Source organism: Hypanus sabinus, chromosome 10 (genome assembly GCF_030144855.1).
Source record: "Hypanus sabinus isolate sHypSab1 chromosome 10, sHypSab1.hap1, whole genome shotgun sequence".
Classification (NCBI taxonomy): Eukaryota; Metazoa; Chordata; class Chondrichthyes; order Myliobatiformes; family Dasyatidae; genus Hypanus; species Hypanus sabinus.
Window position 1 is genome coordinate 53,483,904 of NC_082715.1, and position 15,977 is coordinate 53,499,880.

A 15,977-nucleotide genomic window follows, 5' to 3' on the forward strand; every position below is an offset into this window, starting at 1 on the left:
ATAAAAGGCCACACCGGGAGCACCAGACGCAGTATACCACACCAGCCGACTCACAGGTGAAGTGTCGTCCCACCTGGAAGGACTGACTGGTGGTGAGGGAGGAAGTGTAAGGGCAGGTATAGCACTTGTTTCGCTTACAAGGGTAAGTGCCACGGGGGAGATTGGTGGGAAGGGATGGGGGAGGACGAATGGACAAGGGAGTTGCGTAGGGAGCGATCCCTGCGGAAAGCAGAAAGTGGGGGAGGGAAAGATGTGCTTGGTAGTGGGATCCCATTGGAGTTGGCGGAAGTTATGGAGAATTATACGTTGGACCCAGAGGCTGGTGGGGTGGTAGGTGAGGACAAGGGGAACCCTATCCCAAGTGGGGTGGTGGGCAGATGGGGTGAGGGAAGATGTGCGAGAAATGGGAGAGATGCGTTTGAGAGCAGAGTTGATGGTGGAAGAAGGGAAGCCCCTTTGTTTAAAAAAAGGAAGACATCTCCTTCGTCCTGGAATGAAAAGCCTCATCCTGAGAGCAGATGCGGCAGAGGTGGAGGAATTGTAAGAAGGGGGTAGCATTTTTGCAAGAGACAGGGTGGGAAGAGGAATATCCAGGTAGCTGTGAGAGTCTGTCCAGGTAGACCCATTGTCTCAGCTGCAAGATCCACAAACCTGCCTGTCCAGGTAGACCGATTGTCTCAGCTTGCTCTTGCCCCACAGAACTCATTTCTGCATACCTTGACACTGTTTGATCCCCCTTGTTCAATCCCTTCCCACCTATGTTCGTGACACTTCTCACGCTTTGAATGTTTTCAATGATTTTAAGTTCCCTGGCCCCCACCGCCTTATTTTCACCATAGACGTCCAGTCCCTATATACCTCCATCCCCCACCAGGAGGGTCTCAAAGCTCTCCGCTTCTTTTTGGATTCCAGACCTAACCAATTCCCCTCTACCACCACCGTCCTCTGTCTATCAGAATTAGTTCTTACTCCCAATAATTAGTTCTCAATAATCAGTTCTTACTCCTTTGGCTCCTTCCACGTCCTCCAAACCAAGGGTGTAGCCATGGGCACCCGCATAGGTCCCAGTTATGCCTGCCTTTTTGTTGGCTTTGTGGAACAGTTCATGTTCAAAGCCTATAGGGGTATCCATCCCCCTCTTTTCCTTCGCTACATCGAAGACTGCATTAGTACTGCCTCCTGCACGCATGCTGAGCTTGTTGACTTCATTAACTTTGCCTCCAACTTCCATCCTGCCCTCAAATTTACCTGGTCCATTTCTGACACCTCCCTCCCTCCCCTTTCTTGATCTTTCCATCTCCATCTCTGGAGACGGCTTATCTACTGATATCTACTATAAGCCTACAGACTCTCACAGCTACCTGGACTATTCCTCTTCCCACCCTGTCTCTTGCAAAAATGCTATCCCCTTCTCACAATTCCTCCGCCTCCGCCGCATCTGCTCTCAGGATGAGGCTTTTCATTCCAGGACGAAGGAGATGACTTCCTTTTTTAAACAAAGGGGCTTTCCTTCTTCCACCATCAACTCTGCTCTCAAACCCATTTCCCGCACATCTGCCCTCACCCCATTCGTCCACCACCTCACTCGGGATAGGGTTCTCCTTGTCCTCACCTACCACCCCACCAGCCTCCGGGGTCAACGTATAATTCTTAGTAACTTCTGCCAACTCCAATGGGATCCCACTACCAAGCATATCTTTCCCTTCCTCCCTTTCTGCTTTCCGCAGGGATCACTCCCTACGCGACTCCCTTGTCCATTCATCCCTCTCATCCCTTCCCACCGATCTCCCTCCCGGCACTTATCCTTGTAAGCGAAACAAGTTCTATACCTGCCCTTACACTTCCTCCCTCACCACCATTCAGGCCCCCTGACAGTCCTTCCAGGTGAGGCGACACTTCACCTGTGAGTCGGCTGGTGTGGTATACTGCGTCCGGTGCTCCCGGTGTGGCCTTTTATATATTGGTGAGACCCGACGCAGACTGGGAGACCGTTTCGTTGAACACCTACACTCTGTCCGCCAGAGAAAGCAGTATCTCCCAGTGGCCACACATTTTAATTCCACGTCCCATTCCCATTCTGATATATCTATGCACGGCCTCCTCTACTGTCAAGATGAAGCCACACTTAGGTTGGAGGAACAACACCTTATATACCGGCTGGGTAGCCTCCAACCTGATGGCATGAACATTAACTTCTCTAACTTCCGTTAATGCCCCTCCTCCCCTTCTTACCCCATCCCTGATATATTTAGTTTCTTTCCCCCCTCCTTTTTTTTCTCTCTTTCTGCCCATCACTCTGCCTGTTCTCCATCTCCCTCTGGTGCTCCCCTCCCCCTTTCTTTCTCCCTAGGCCTCCCATCCCATGATCCTTTCCCTTCTCCAGCTCTGTATCCCTTTTGCCAATCACCTTTCGGGCTCTCAGCTTCACCCCACCCCCTCCAGTCTTCTCCTATCATTTCGCCTTTTCCTCTCCCCCTCCTACTCTCAAATCTCTTACTATCTTTCCTTTCAGTTAGTCCTGACGAAGGGTCTCAGCCCAAAACGTCGACAGTGCTTCTCCCTATAGATGCTGCTTGGCCTGCTGTGTTCCACCAGCATTTTGTGTGTGTAGCTGGATATTTGAATGCTGAAGTTTTCCCTATATATATATTTTTATCTTTTCAGTGTGAAGTTAAACTGGCTCACAAGAGATATCGTTTGGAGAATAATTCAGTAGATGATAATGGTGATGAAGATTCTGACTCAGATGATGAATCCTCTGCCAAAGCTCGATACTTTGGCTATGTAAAACAGGGCCTGTATTACCTCACAGAAATGGAGCGATTTGCACCACCTCGAAAACGACCACGAACGATCACAAAAACCTATAGGCTTGTAAGCTTGAGGTCCACAACTCCAGAGGAGCTTTATCAAAGAAAGGTCAGTATAAATTCAAAAATAAATGACCGAGAAATACATAGGAAATTTACTTGAAGTGTTCATGTCCAATTCAAAGCATTATTTCACCAGATTAAGTTCAATTGATTTATATACTGATTGTAAAACAACATTGGGTAATTAATGTGTTAATTAAATATCAGTGAATCACAATGTCATAAATGAGATTTTGATATCCATAATATGCAAAAGTGAACTGATATACAAATGGCGATACTCAGCTGGTCAGGCATAATCTGTGGAAACAGAGTTCATTTTACAGGTTGATGGTCAATGCTCACTCCCAAGAATTTGTCTTGCATGCCTTTGAGTTTTTGGTATTGAGAACATCGTATCTTTAGGTGATAGTAAACTATCTGTCAGAATTGTTTGCTTCCAATGAATTATTATCAACCCAGTTCCCAAGTGGGTGGCAGTAACCTGCCTTAATGACTACCGTCTGGTGGCACTAACCTCAGCAATAATGAAGTGCTTTGAGCAGTTGCTTAAGGATCACAATAAATCCCATCTTCCTATGTTGGACATTTTCCAGTTGGTTTATCGCTCAAATTGGTCCACCGACAATGCCATCTCCTCTGCCCTGCACTCCATCCTGAAAAATGATGTCTCATACTCCAGCACAAACAAGAGAAAATCTGCAGATGCTGGAAATCCAAGCAACACACAAAATCCTGGAGGAACTCAGCAGGCTGGGTAGCATCTAAGAAATGAGTACAGCTGGCGTTCTAGGCTGAAACCCTCTGGCAGGACTGGAGAAAAAAAGCTGAGGTGTAGATTTAAAATGTGGGGGTAGGGGAGAGAGAAACACAAGGTGCTAGGTGAGACCTGAAAGGGGAGGGATGAAGTAAGGAGCTGGGAAGTAAATTGGTAAAAGAGACAGAAGGCTATGGAAGAAAGAAAAGGCGGGGAGGAGCATGAGAGGGAGGGGATGGAAATAAGGGGATCGGAAATGGTGAAGTAGAGGGGCAGTGGGAGGGATTACCGGAAGTTCGAGAAATTGATGTTCATGCCATCAGATTGGAGGCTACCCAAATGGAATACAAGGTGTTGTTCAACCTGAGTGTGACCTCATCACGACAGTGGAGAAGGCATATTAGAGTGGGAAGCGGAGCTACAATGGGTGGCCACTGGGCTATCCCGTTTTTTATCAGGTGGATGGAGCATAGATGCTCGGTGAAGTGGTCTCCTAATCAATGTTGGGTCTCACCTATTATACAGGCGGCAACACTGGGAGCACTGGACACGGTATATGACTCCAATAGATTCACAGGTGAAATGTTTCCTCACTTGGATGGACTGTTCAGGATGCTGAATGGTAGTGAGAGAGGAGATGTGTAGGTGCAGGCATAGCACTTGTTTTGCTTGAAAGGATAAGTGCTAGAAGGGAGATCAGTGGGAAGGGACGAATGGACAAGGAATTTGAGTAGGGAATGATCCCTGTGGAAAGCAGAAAGTGGGGGGAGAAGTGGGGGTGCTTGGTGGTGGGATCCCATTGGAGGTGGCGGAAGAATTATGTACTGGACGCAGAGGCTGGTGGGGTGAACGAGGAATCTTGCCCCTGGTAGGGTGGAGTAATGGCAGACGTGCGCAAAATAGAAGAGATGCTGTTAAGGGCAGAGTTGATGGTGCAGGAAAGAAGCCCCTTTCTTTGAAAAAGGAGGATGACTCCTTCATTCTAGAATGAAAAGTCTCATCCTGAGAATAGATGCGGCAGAGGCGGGGGAATACACCAGCGTCCTGTTTATCAACTTCAGCTTGGCATTTAATATTATCATCCTTCAGAAGCTGGTGTGTAAACTGTCCTCATTGGATCTGTGTACCTCTCTCTGTAACTGGATCTTGCACTTTATTGACAGAAAGATCACAGTCAGTCCGTATTGGCAGCAACATCTTTAGCTACATCAGGATAATCATCACGCCTCTAAGGTTGCATGCTCAGCCTGCTTCTGTTCACACATCACTGGGTGCATTGAGCTCCAGCTCAAATCAAATCAACAGTGACAACAGCTGACAACAGTGGTTGGCCTCATCAACAATAAGGATGAGAGTGCATCCAGAGAGGAGGTAGAGTGGCTTGTAGAATGGTATGAGCATAACCACTTGAGTCTCAATGTTGACAAGACTAAAGGGATGATTGTGGACTTTAGGAAAGTGCAGGCTGACCACTTCTCACTGCACATAAATGGCTCTTCTGTGGAGAGAGTTGGGCACCAAGTTTCTGGAAATGTCCATAACAGATGATCCCCCCCCCCCGTCCTTCAACACTACCTTTTTAGTCAAGAACGCACAGCAGCATCTCCACTTCCTAAGGAGACTGAGGGGCAAATAAGGCTCCCCACCCCACCTGCCATTCTAACCAATTTTTGCAGGAACATCATTGAGAGTGTCTGGACCAGCTAGGTAACCATCTGGTATAGGAATTGCATCGCATCTGACTGCAGGATCCTACAAAGAATTGCAAGGACTACTGAGAGGATCAAAAGGGTCTCCCTTTCACCCATCTGATATATTTATGAGGACTGCTGCATACCCAGGGCTCTTAACAGTTCCAAAGATCCCTCCTGTCCATCCCAAAGTCTAATTGATGCTATACCATAATGCAGAGCATACAGTAGGATAAGAACAACGTCTGTTATGATTGGAAATAACTTCTTCCCCCAGGCTGTGAGATTACTGAACATCCTGACCCCCCCCCCCCCCCGCCCCCCAATCTCATCATGTATGAAGTGCCAGGAGCATTATACTATTTTCTTTTTAATTTGTGTTGTAAGTACACCTTGTGCTATATGCTAACCATCTGGAATACATTTTATTATTTGTGGTAATATTACTTTGTGTTGTTTGTGAAATGTGTGCAGGATAGTTTTTTGCGACAATACATAGAAGTACCGACTAGGGATGGGGCAGTGTTGGATCTCCTGTTAGGGAATGCGATAGGTCAGCTGACAGATGTATTTGTTGGGGAGCACTTCGGGTCCAGTGATCACAATAGCATTAGCTTCAATATAATTATGGAGAAGGACAGGACTGGACCGAGAGTTGAGATTTTTGATTGGAGAAAGGCTAACTTTGAGGAGATGCGAAGGGATTTAGAGAGAGTGGATTGGGTCAAGTTGTTTTATGGGAAGGATGTAATAGAGAAATGGAGGTCATTTAAGGGTGAAATTATGAGGGTACAGAATCTTTATGTTCCTGTTAGGTTGAAAGGAAAGGTTAAAGGTTTGAAAGCACCATGGTTTTCAAGGGATATTAGAAATTTGGTTCAGAAAAAGAGGGATGTCTACAATAGATATAGGCAGCATGGAGTAAAGGAATTGCTTGAGGAATATAAAGAATGTAAAAGGAATCTTAAGAAAGAGATTAGAAAAGCTAAAAGAAGATACGAGGTTGGTTTGGCAAATAAGGTGAAAGTAAATCCGAAAGGTTTCTACAGTTATATTAAAAGCAAGAGGATAGTGAGGGATAAAATTGGCCCCTTAGCGAGTCAGAGTGGTCAGCTATGTGTGGAGCCGAGGGAGATGGGAGAGATTTTGAACGATTTCTTCTCTTCAGTATTCACTAAGGAGAAGGATATTGAATTGTGTAAGGTGTGGAAAACAAGTAAGGAAGTCATGGAACCTATGACGATTTAAGAGGTGGAAGTACTGGCACTTTTAAGAAATTTAAAAGTGGATAAATCTCCGGGTCCTGACAGGATATTCCCCAGGACCTTGAGGGAAGTTTGTGTAGAAATAACAGGAGCTCTGACGGAGATTTTTAAGATGTCATTAGAAACGGGGATTGTGCCGGAGGATTGGCGTATTGCTCATGTGGTTCCATTGTTTAAAAAGTGTTCTAGAAGTAAGCCTAGCAATTATAGACCTGTCAGTTTGACATCAGTGGTGGGTAAATTAATGGAAAGTATTCTTAGAGATAGTATTAATAATTATCTGGATAGACAGGATCTGATTAGGAGTAGCCAGCATGGATTTGTGCGTGGAAGGTCATGTTTGACAAACCTTATTGAATTTTTTGAAGAAGTTATGAGGAATGTTGACGAGGGTAAGGCAGTGGATGTAGTCTATGTGGACTTCAGCAAAGCCTTTGACAAAGTTCCACATGGAAGGTTAGTTAAGAAGGTTCAGTCGTTAGGTATTAATGCTGGAGTAATAAAATGGATTCAACAGTGGCTAGATGGGAGATGCCAGAGAGTAGTGGTGGATAATTGTTTATCGGGATGGAGGCCGGTGACTAGCGGGGTGCCTCAGGGATCTGTTTTGGGCCCAATGTTGTTTGTAATATACATAAATTATCTGGATGATGGGGTGGTAAATTGGATTAGTAAGTATGCCGATGATACTAAGGTAGGAGGTGTTGTGGATAATGAGGTGGGTTTTCAAAGCTTGCAGGGAGATTTATGCCGGTTAGAAGAATGAGCTGAACGTTGGCAGATGGAGTTTAATGCTGAGAAGTGTGAGGTTCTACATTTTGGCAGGAATAATCCAAATAGAACATACAGGGTAAATGGTAGGGCATTGAGGAATGCAGAGGAACAGAGAGATCTAGGAATAACAGTGCATAGTTCCCTGAAGGTGGAGTCTCATGTAGATAGGGTGGTGAAGAAGGTGTTACGTATCCCATAATTGGATAACTTACCAGCAAAGATAGAGAGGTCCGTTGAAGTCTGATGTCACTATTTTCAAACGTTTTTATTTATAAAGGGGCACAAAAGTAAGGTTAATACAAACATTCAGATAATGCACGTCGTCAATACTCAATCTAAAGCGCGGGTATAGTAATGTTTATCATTAAGAAGTAATCTCAACTGTTGTCTAGAGGATAATATATTGTCCGTTGGAAATATAAATGTCACTCAGAAGTCTTTTGGGGAATCGCTGGGCTTCACGTGTTTTAGAGGGATCGGTGAAAAACAGAAAAACTTGCCCGGGTCTTTATGAGGTCACTCTGTTAAATCAGGGGAGCGTTGTTTCCCCGTTGTTAGTTCGAAGTCCTTCTCGGTATTATCAGCCACCCGCTCCCCAGGCAAAGGAGTTAGGAGCGCACGTAGCGTTGAGTGGCTTTCAGCCACGGGAGCACTGAGCGAGGGTGTCCTTCTGGTGCGTCGCTGGGGTACTGCCTCCTGCAATCCCCTTTTATCTTGACTTGCAGACTTGTAGATGTCCATCAAAGTAGGGTGATGCAATCCCCACCCCCACATTGCCCGAGGGTGTCCATATCCATGGTAGCTGTCACGTAGCAGGGACATGCACGTCACACAGGTGCCTCTAAGAACAATGGCCAAAACCGTTGCATTGTCTCTCACTTCCTGGGTCCGAGACCCGAATTAATAGCGATCTTGCGATTCTCCGGAAGGAGGGGGCTGCTCCTGCTCCTTCGGCCCCTCAGAGCTGTGGTACATTCATAACAAAGGCTTTTGGAACGCTGGCCTTTATAAATCAAAGCATTGAGTACAGAAGTTGGAATGTAATGTTAAAATTGTACAAGGCATTGGTAAGGCCCAATTTAGAATATTGTGTGCAGTTCTGGTCACCGAATTATAGGAAAAGATATCAATAAATTAGAGAGAGTGCAGAGACGATTTACTAGGATGTTTCCTGGGATTCAGCACTTAAGTTACAGAGAAAGGTTGAACAAGTTAGGTCTCTATTCATTGGAGCGTAGAAGATTGAGGGGGGATTTGATCAAAGTATGTAAAATTTTGAGAGGGATAGATAGAGTTGACGTGAATAGGCTGTTTCCATTGAGAGTAGGGGAGATTCAAACGAGAGGACATGATTTGAGAGTTAGGGGGCAGAAGTTTAAGGGAAACACGAGGGGGTATTTCTTTACTCAGAGAGTGATAGCTGTGTGGAATGAGCTTCCTGTAGAAGTAGTAGAGGCCAGTTCAGTTGTGTCATTTAAGGTAAAATTGGATAGGTATATGGACAGGAAAGGAGTGGAGGGTTATGGGCTGAGTGCGGGTAGGTGGGACTAGGTGAGATTAAGAGTTCGGCACGGACTAGGAGGGCCGAGGTGGCCTGTTTCCGTGCTGTGATTGTTATATGGTTATATGTTGTGTGTGAGTTGTGCATCTTGGTCTGGAGGAATGACATTCGGTAGTGTAATCGTGCATGTTTGAATGACAATAAACTCAAACATGATTGATATTAATGTTGATATGAGGAAATCTGCAGATGCTGGAAATTCAAACAACACACACAAAATGCTGGTGGAACACAGCAGGACAGGCAGCATCTATAGGGAGACGCACTGTTGATGTTTTGGGCTGAGACCTTTCATCAGGACTAACTGAAAGGAAAGACAGTAAGAGATTTGAAAGTAGCAGGAGGAGGGGGAAGTCTGAAATAATAGGAGAAGACAGGAGGGAGTGGGGTGAAGCTAAGAGCTGGAAAGTCAAGTCAAGTCACTTTTATTGTCATTTCGATCATAACTGCTATGTACAGTACATAGTAAAAATGAGACAACGTTTATCAGGACCATGGTGTTACATGACACAGTACAAAAACTAGACTGAACTTTGTAAAAAACACAAAGAAGTAAAAAACAACTACACAAGACTACAGACCTACCCAGGACTGCATAAAGTGCACAAAACAGTGCAGGCATTACAATAAATAATGAGCAAGACAATAGGACAGTAAGGTGTCAGTCCAGGCTCTGGGTATTGAGGAATCTGATAGTTTGGGGGAAGAAACTATTACATAGTCTGGTCGTGACAGCCCGAATGCTTTGGTGCCTTTTCCCAGACGGCAGGAGGGAGAAGAGTTTGTATGAGGGGTGCGTGGAGTCCTTTATAATGTTGTTTCCTTTGCGGATGTAGCGTGTAGTGTAAATGTCTGTGATGGCGGGAAGAGAGACCCTGATGGTCTTCTCAGCTGACCTCACTATCCGCTCCAGTGTCTTGCGATCCGAGATGGTGCAATTTCCGCACCAGGCAGTGATGCAGCTGCTCCGGATGCTCTCAATACAACCCCTGTAGAATGTGATGAAGATGGGTGGGGGGTGGGAGATGGACTTTCCTCAGCCTTCGCAGAAAGTAGAGATGCTGCTGGGCTTTCTTTGCTGAGGAGCTGGTGTTGAGGGACCACCTGAGATTCTCCGCCAGGTGAACATCAAGAAATTTGGTGCTTTTAATGATCTCTAGGGAGGAGCCGTCGATGTTCAGCGGAGAGTGGTCGCTCTGTGCCCTCCTGAAGTCAACAACCATCTATTTTGTTTTGTTTACATTCAGAGACGGGTTGTTGGCTCTGCACCAGTCCGTTAGCCGCTGCACCTCCTCTCTATAAGCTGACTCATCGTTCTTGCTGATCAGACCCACCACGGTCATGTCATCGGCGAAATTGATGATGTGGTTCGAGCTGTGTGTTGCAGCACAGTCGTGGGTCAGCAGAGTGAACAGCAGTGGACTGAGCACACAGCCCTGGGGAGCCCCCGTGCTCAGTGTGATGGTGTTGGAGATGCTGCTCCCGATCCGGACTGACTGAGATCTCCCAGTCAGGAAGTCTAGGATCCAGTTGCAGAGGGAGGTGTTCAGGCCCAGTAGGCTCAGCTTTCCAATCAGTTTCTGAGGGATGATTGTGTTGAATGCTGAACTGAAGTCTATGAACAGCATCCGAACGTATGTGTCTTTTTCCTCCAGGTGGGTTAGGGCCAGGTGAGGGTGATGGCAATGGTGTCATCTGTTGAGTGGTTGGGACGGTACACAAACTGCAGGGGGTCCAGTTAGGGGGGCAACAGGGTCTTGATATCCCTCATGACGAGCCTCTTGAAACACTTCATGATGATGGCAAAAGGAATACAGAGCTGGAGAAGGGAAAGGATTATGGGACAGGAGGCCGAGAGAGAAAGAAAGGGGGAGGGGAGCACCAGAGGGAGATGGAGAACAGGCAAAGAGTGATGGGCAGAGGGTAGCCTCCTGCCTGATAGGCAAGAATGGTTAGCCTCCAACCTGAGGTATGAACATTGATTTCTCTAACTTCCATTAATTCCCCTCCTCCCCTTCTTACTTCAACCCTGATTTATTTATTTCCCCCCTCCTTTTTTTTCTCTCTCTGCCCATCACTCTTTGCCTGTTCTCCATCTCCCTCTGGTGCTCCCCTCCCCCTTTCTTTCTCCTTAGGCTTTCCGTCCCATGATCTTTTCCCTTCTCCAGCTCTGTACACCTTTTGCCAATCACCTTTCCAGCACTTAGCTTCACCCCTCCCCTTCCTGTCTTCTCCTATCACTTTGGATTTCACCCTCCCCCTTCTACTTTCAAATGTCTTACTATCTTTTCTTTCAGTTAGTCCTGACGAAGGGTCTCGGCCCGAAACGTTGACAGTGCTTCTTCCTATAGATGCTGCCTGGACTGCTGTGTTCCACCAGCATTTTGTGTGTGTTGCTTGATATTAATGTTAGTATTTTTACCCAATCTCATATACATTTATGGTTTTGATCTTTTATTTTAAATAATATTTAGCATCTCCAGCAATGTTGCTGATAATCTGTTTGGGAGAATGTTTCTCATGAAGATTGTATCAGATCACAAACTTGTTCTGGAAAAAAAGTCTTTTTCTATTGCCAACTCATTGTTGATAGAATCTAGATGCTGGTCAACTACAGGAAGACTTTTTGTGCTTGAGTGAATGTCATGTAGCAGTGTGCTACATGCAGCGCTAAAATTACGACACGGAGTCGGTAACTGCAGTCGAAGGAAAAACTTTATTCGATATCTTCAGCCTCACTTTTAAGCCTCCCTCAACCTGCCCCCCGTGGCGCAGAGGCTCCAAAGCTCTGTGCTCGCAAACCCCCGTAGGCTATCTAATTGTAAGCCTGTTCGGATACGCTAGGAAATGGGTCGCCACATAACCCCCCCCCCCCAGAACCGGCGATACACCCCCCAATGTCCACAGTCTGGGCCGGAACCTGCTTGGGAGGTCGGCCTCTGCGCCGAGGTGCCGGAAACTTGGCCGGTTGCGCCAGGTCCACATGGGCCGGTTTGAGGCGGTCCACCATGAAAACCTCCTCTTTCCCCCCAACGTCCAGCACGAACGTGGACCCATTGTTCCGGAGCACCATAAACGGCCCCTCGTATGGTCGCTGCAGCGGTGGCCGATGCCCGCCTCTTCGTACAAACACAAACTTACAGTTCTGTAGGTCTTTGGGTACGCAGGTCGGGTGCCGCCCGTGCTGTGAAGTGGGTATGGGGGCCAGGTTACCGAGCTTCTCGCGTAGTCTGCCCAAGACTGCTGCGGGATCTTCCTCTTGCCCCCGTGGGGCTGGTAGGAACTCCCCGGGGACGACCAGGGGCGCGCCGTATACCAACTCGGCCGACGAGGCGTGCAGGTCGTCCTTGGGCGCTGTGCGGATGCCGAGTAGGACCCAGGGAAGCTCGTCCGCCCAGTTGGCTCCTCGCAGGCGGGCCATGAGGGCCGACTTCAGGTGACGGTGGAAACGCTCCACTAGCCCGTTCGACTGTGGGTGGTAGGCAGTTGTGTGGTGCAGCTGAGTCCCCAAGAGGCTGGCCATAGCTGACCACAGGCTGGAGGTGAACTGGGCGCCTCTGTCGGAGGTAATGTGGGCCGGTACACCAAAGCAAGATATCCAGGTGGTGATCAGGGCTCGGGCGCAAGATTCGGAGGTGGTGTCGGTGAGCGGGACTGCCTCTGGCCATCTTGTGAACCGGTCCACGATAGTCAGGAGGTGCCGCGCTCCGCGCGACACTGGCAGGGGGCCCACGATATCCACACGAATGTGGTCGAAACGCCGGTGGGCGGGATGGAACTGCTGCGGTGGGGCTTTGGTGTGCCACTGCACCTTGGCCGTCTGGCAGTGCATGCACGTTTTGGCCCATTCACTGACCTGTTTGCGGAGTCCGTGCCAAACGAACCTGCTGGAAACCATCCGGACAGTTGTCCGGATGGAGGGATGTGCCAAGTTATGAATGGAGTCGAAAACACGGCGCCGCCAGGCTGTCGGGACGACGGGACGGGGCTGGCAGGTGGCGACGTCACAGAGTAGGGTCCTCTCACCCGGGCCCACGGGGAGGTCCTGAAGCTGCAAACCGGAGACTGCGGTTCTGTAACTCGGAATCTCCTCATCTGCCTGCTGTGCCTCTGCCAGTGCCTCAAAGTCTACCCCTTGGGAAAGGGCATGAACGGTAGGGCGAGAGAGCGCATCCGCCACGACATTGTCCTTACCCGAGACGTGCCGGACATCCGTCGTGTATTCAGAGATGTAGGACAGGTGGCATTGCTGGTGGGACGACCAGGGCTCAGACGCTTTTGTAAATGCAAAGGTAAGCGGTTTGTGGTCCGTGAACGCGGTGAAGTGCCGACCTTCTAGGAAGTACCTGAAATGCCGGATTGCCAGGTAGAGCGCCAACAGTTCCCGGTCGAAAGCACTGTACTTGAGCTCGGGTGGCCGCAGGTGTTTGCTGAAAAACGCCAGGGGTTGCCAGCGACCTGCGATGAGTTGCTCCAGCACCCCACCGACTGCCGTGTTAGATGCGTCCACTGTGAGGGCGGTAGGGGCGTCCATTCTGGGATGTACTAGCATTGCGGCGTCAGCCAAAGCTTCCTTCATTTGAACGAAAGCGGCGGCGGACTCCTCGTCCCAGGTAATGTCCTTGCTCGGACCCGACATCAGGGCGAACAGGGGGCGCATGATCCGGGCAGCTGAAGGGAGGAAGCGGTGGTAGAAATTGACCATACCTACAAATTCCTGAAGGCCTTTGATCGTGGTGGGTCGGGGGAAGTGGCGGACCGCATGTACCTTAGCGGGCAGAGGGGTTGCCCCGTCTTTAGAAATCCTGTGGCCCAGGAAGTCAATGGTATCGAGTCCGAACTGGCATTTGGTGGGGTTGATTGTAAGACCGTACTCACTCATTCGGGCGCAGAGTTGACGGAGGTGGGACAGATGCTCCTGACAACTGCTGCTGGCTATGAGGATGTCGTCCAAATAGATGAACGCAAAGTCCAGGTCCCGTCACACTGCGTCCATTAGCCGCTGGAACGTCTGTGCGGCATTCTTCAGGCCGAACGGCATGCGGAGGAACTCGAAAAGGCCAAACAGGGTGATGAGAGCCATTTTGGGGACGTCGTCAGGATGCATCGGGATTTGATGGTACCCTCGGACGAGGTCTACCTTGGAGAAGATCCGTGCGCCGTGCAGGTTTGCTGCAAAGTCCTGAATGTGCGGCACAGGGTAGCGGTCCAGTGTGGTAGCCTCGTTCAGCCTGCGGTAGTCGCCGCACGGTCTCCAGCCTCCCGTCGCTTTGGGCACCATGTGCAGGGGGGAGGCCCATGGGCTGTCGGACCGCCGGATGATCCCCAATTCCTCCATCCTCTGGAACTCCTCCTTCGCCAGTCGGAGCTTGTCCGGGGGAAGCCGCCGAGCGCGGGTGTGGAGGGGTGGTCCCTGGGTCGGGGTGTGGTGCTGTACGCCGTGTCGGGGCATGGCTGCTGTGAACTGCGGTGCCAGAACCGATGGGAAATCCGCCAGGACCCTGGTGAAGTCGTTGTCGGACAGCGTGATGGAGCCGAGGTGAGGGGCTGGCAACTGGGCTGCACCCAGGGAGAACGTCTGAAAGGTCTCGGCGTGTACCAGTCTGTTCCTGGGCAGGTCGACCAGTATGCTGTGAGCCCGCAAAAAATCCGCACCCAGAACCGGGTGGGCTACGGCGGCTAGTGTAAAGTCCCACATGAACTGGCTGGAGCCGAGCTGTAGCTGCACCTAATGGGTGCCATAGGTCCTTACTGTGCTGCCGTTCACGGCCCTCAGGGGGGGACCCGGTGCCCTGCTGCAGGTGTCGTAACTCTTCGGAGGTAAAACGCTGATCTCGGCACCAGTATCGACCAAAAATCGGCGTCCCGACCTTCTATCCCACACATACAGGAGGCTATCCCGATGGCCAGCCGCCGTAGCCATCAGCGGCGGCTGGCCCTGGCGTTTCCTGGGAACTTGCAGGGCGGGCGACTACGGCGGGCTTCTGCGCCCCACCGCTGGTGGTAGAAGCACCAGTGTTCATTGGGCCGGGGGTTGGCGTGCTCTGCGGCCGGGCCTGGACTGGTTTGCTGCTGGGAGCGTGGCTGGGAGATCCGTGCGATGGACGCCCCGCTCACCTTTTTGGCGTTCCACAGCAAGTCCGCCCGGGCTGCCACCTTCCGGGGGTCACTGAAATCCGCGTCGGACAGCAGCAGGCGTATGTCCTCGGGCAGCTGCTCCAGGAATGCCTGCTCAAACATGAGGGAGGGCTTGTGTCCTCCGGCCAGAGACAACATCTCATTCATTAAAGCCGATGGAGGTCTGTCTCCCAAGCCATCCAGGTGCAGTAAACGGGCAGCCCGCTCGCGCCGTGAGAGTCCAAAAGTCCTGAGGAGCAGGGCTTTGAATTCCGTGTACTTGCCGTCTACCGGGGGCGACTGTTCGAACTCTGTGACCTGGGCCGCTGTGTCCTGGTCGAGGGAGCTCACCACGTAGTAGTAGCGGGTGTCTTCTGAGGTGATCTGGCGAACGTGGAATTGGGCTTCGGCTTGCTGGAACCATAGGTTCGGTCGCTGTGTCCAGAAACCCGGCAGTTTCAACGAAACCGCATGAACAGAGACGGCGTCGGTCATTTCTGGTCCAAAAATCGTTTGGACTGTCGGGGTCACCAATTGTAGCGGTGTGCTACATGCAGCGCTAAAATTACGACACGGAGTCGGTAACTGCAGTCGAAGGAAAAACTTATTCGAAATCTTCAGCCTCACTTTTAAGACTCCCTCAACCTGCCCCCTGTGGCGCAGAGGCTCCAAAGCTCTGTGCTCGCAAACCCCCGTAGGCTATCTAATTGTGAGCCGGTTCAGATGTGCCAGGAAATGGGTCGCCACAGTCACTTTGATTTCATGTGTTAATTATTCATTTGGTTCTTATAGTAGACCTTGCATTTCTGAGTAATGTATAACAATTTTAATCTTTTATGTGAAAGATATATGCCAAAGGGAAGTAATATCTCACTGGTAGAAGCTTTTTGCAGATTTTTTGTTTCATTTCTGGGTAAAGTTCTTTCATCATAATGGAAG

General features: G+C 49.5%; 1 protein-coding gene across 5 annotated transcripts in view; it reads left to right on the forward strand.

The window, feature by feature from the left end:
* The window catches only part of nbas (NBAS subunit of NRZ tethering complex), a 325,125-nt gene that overhangs the window by 59,783 nt on the left and 249,365 nt on the right, over positions 1 to 15,977 (forward strand). For all 5 annotated transcript variants that reach the window (XR_009514327.1, XM_059981865.1, XM_059981866.1 and 2 more), the window contains exon 15: positions 2,665 to 2,919. Coding sequence is in view for 4 of the 5 variants with exons in the window: in XM_059981865.1 (XP_059837848.1) it covers positions 2,665 to 2,919 (255 nt within the window). In the remaining variant the exon portion in view is untranslated. The remainder of the gene's footprint in view (positions 1 to 2,664; positions 2,920 to 15,977) is intronic.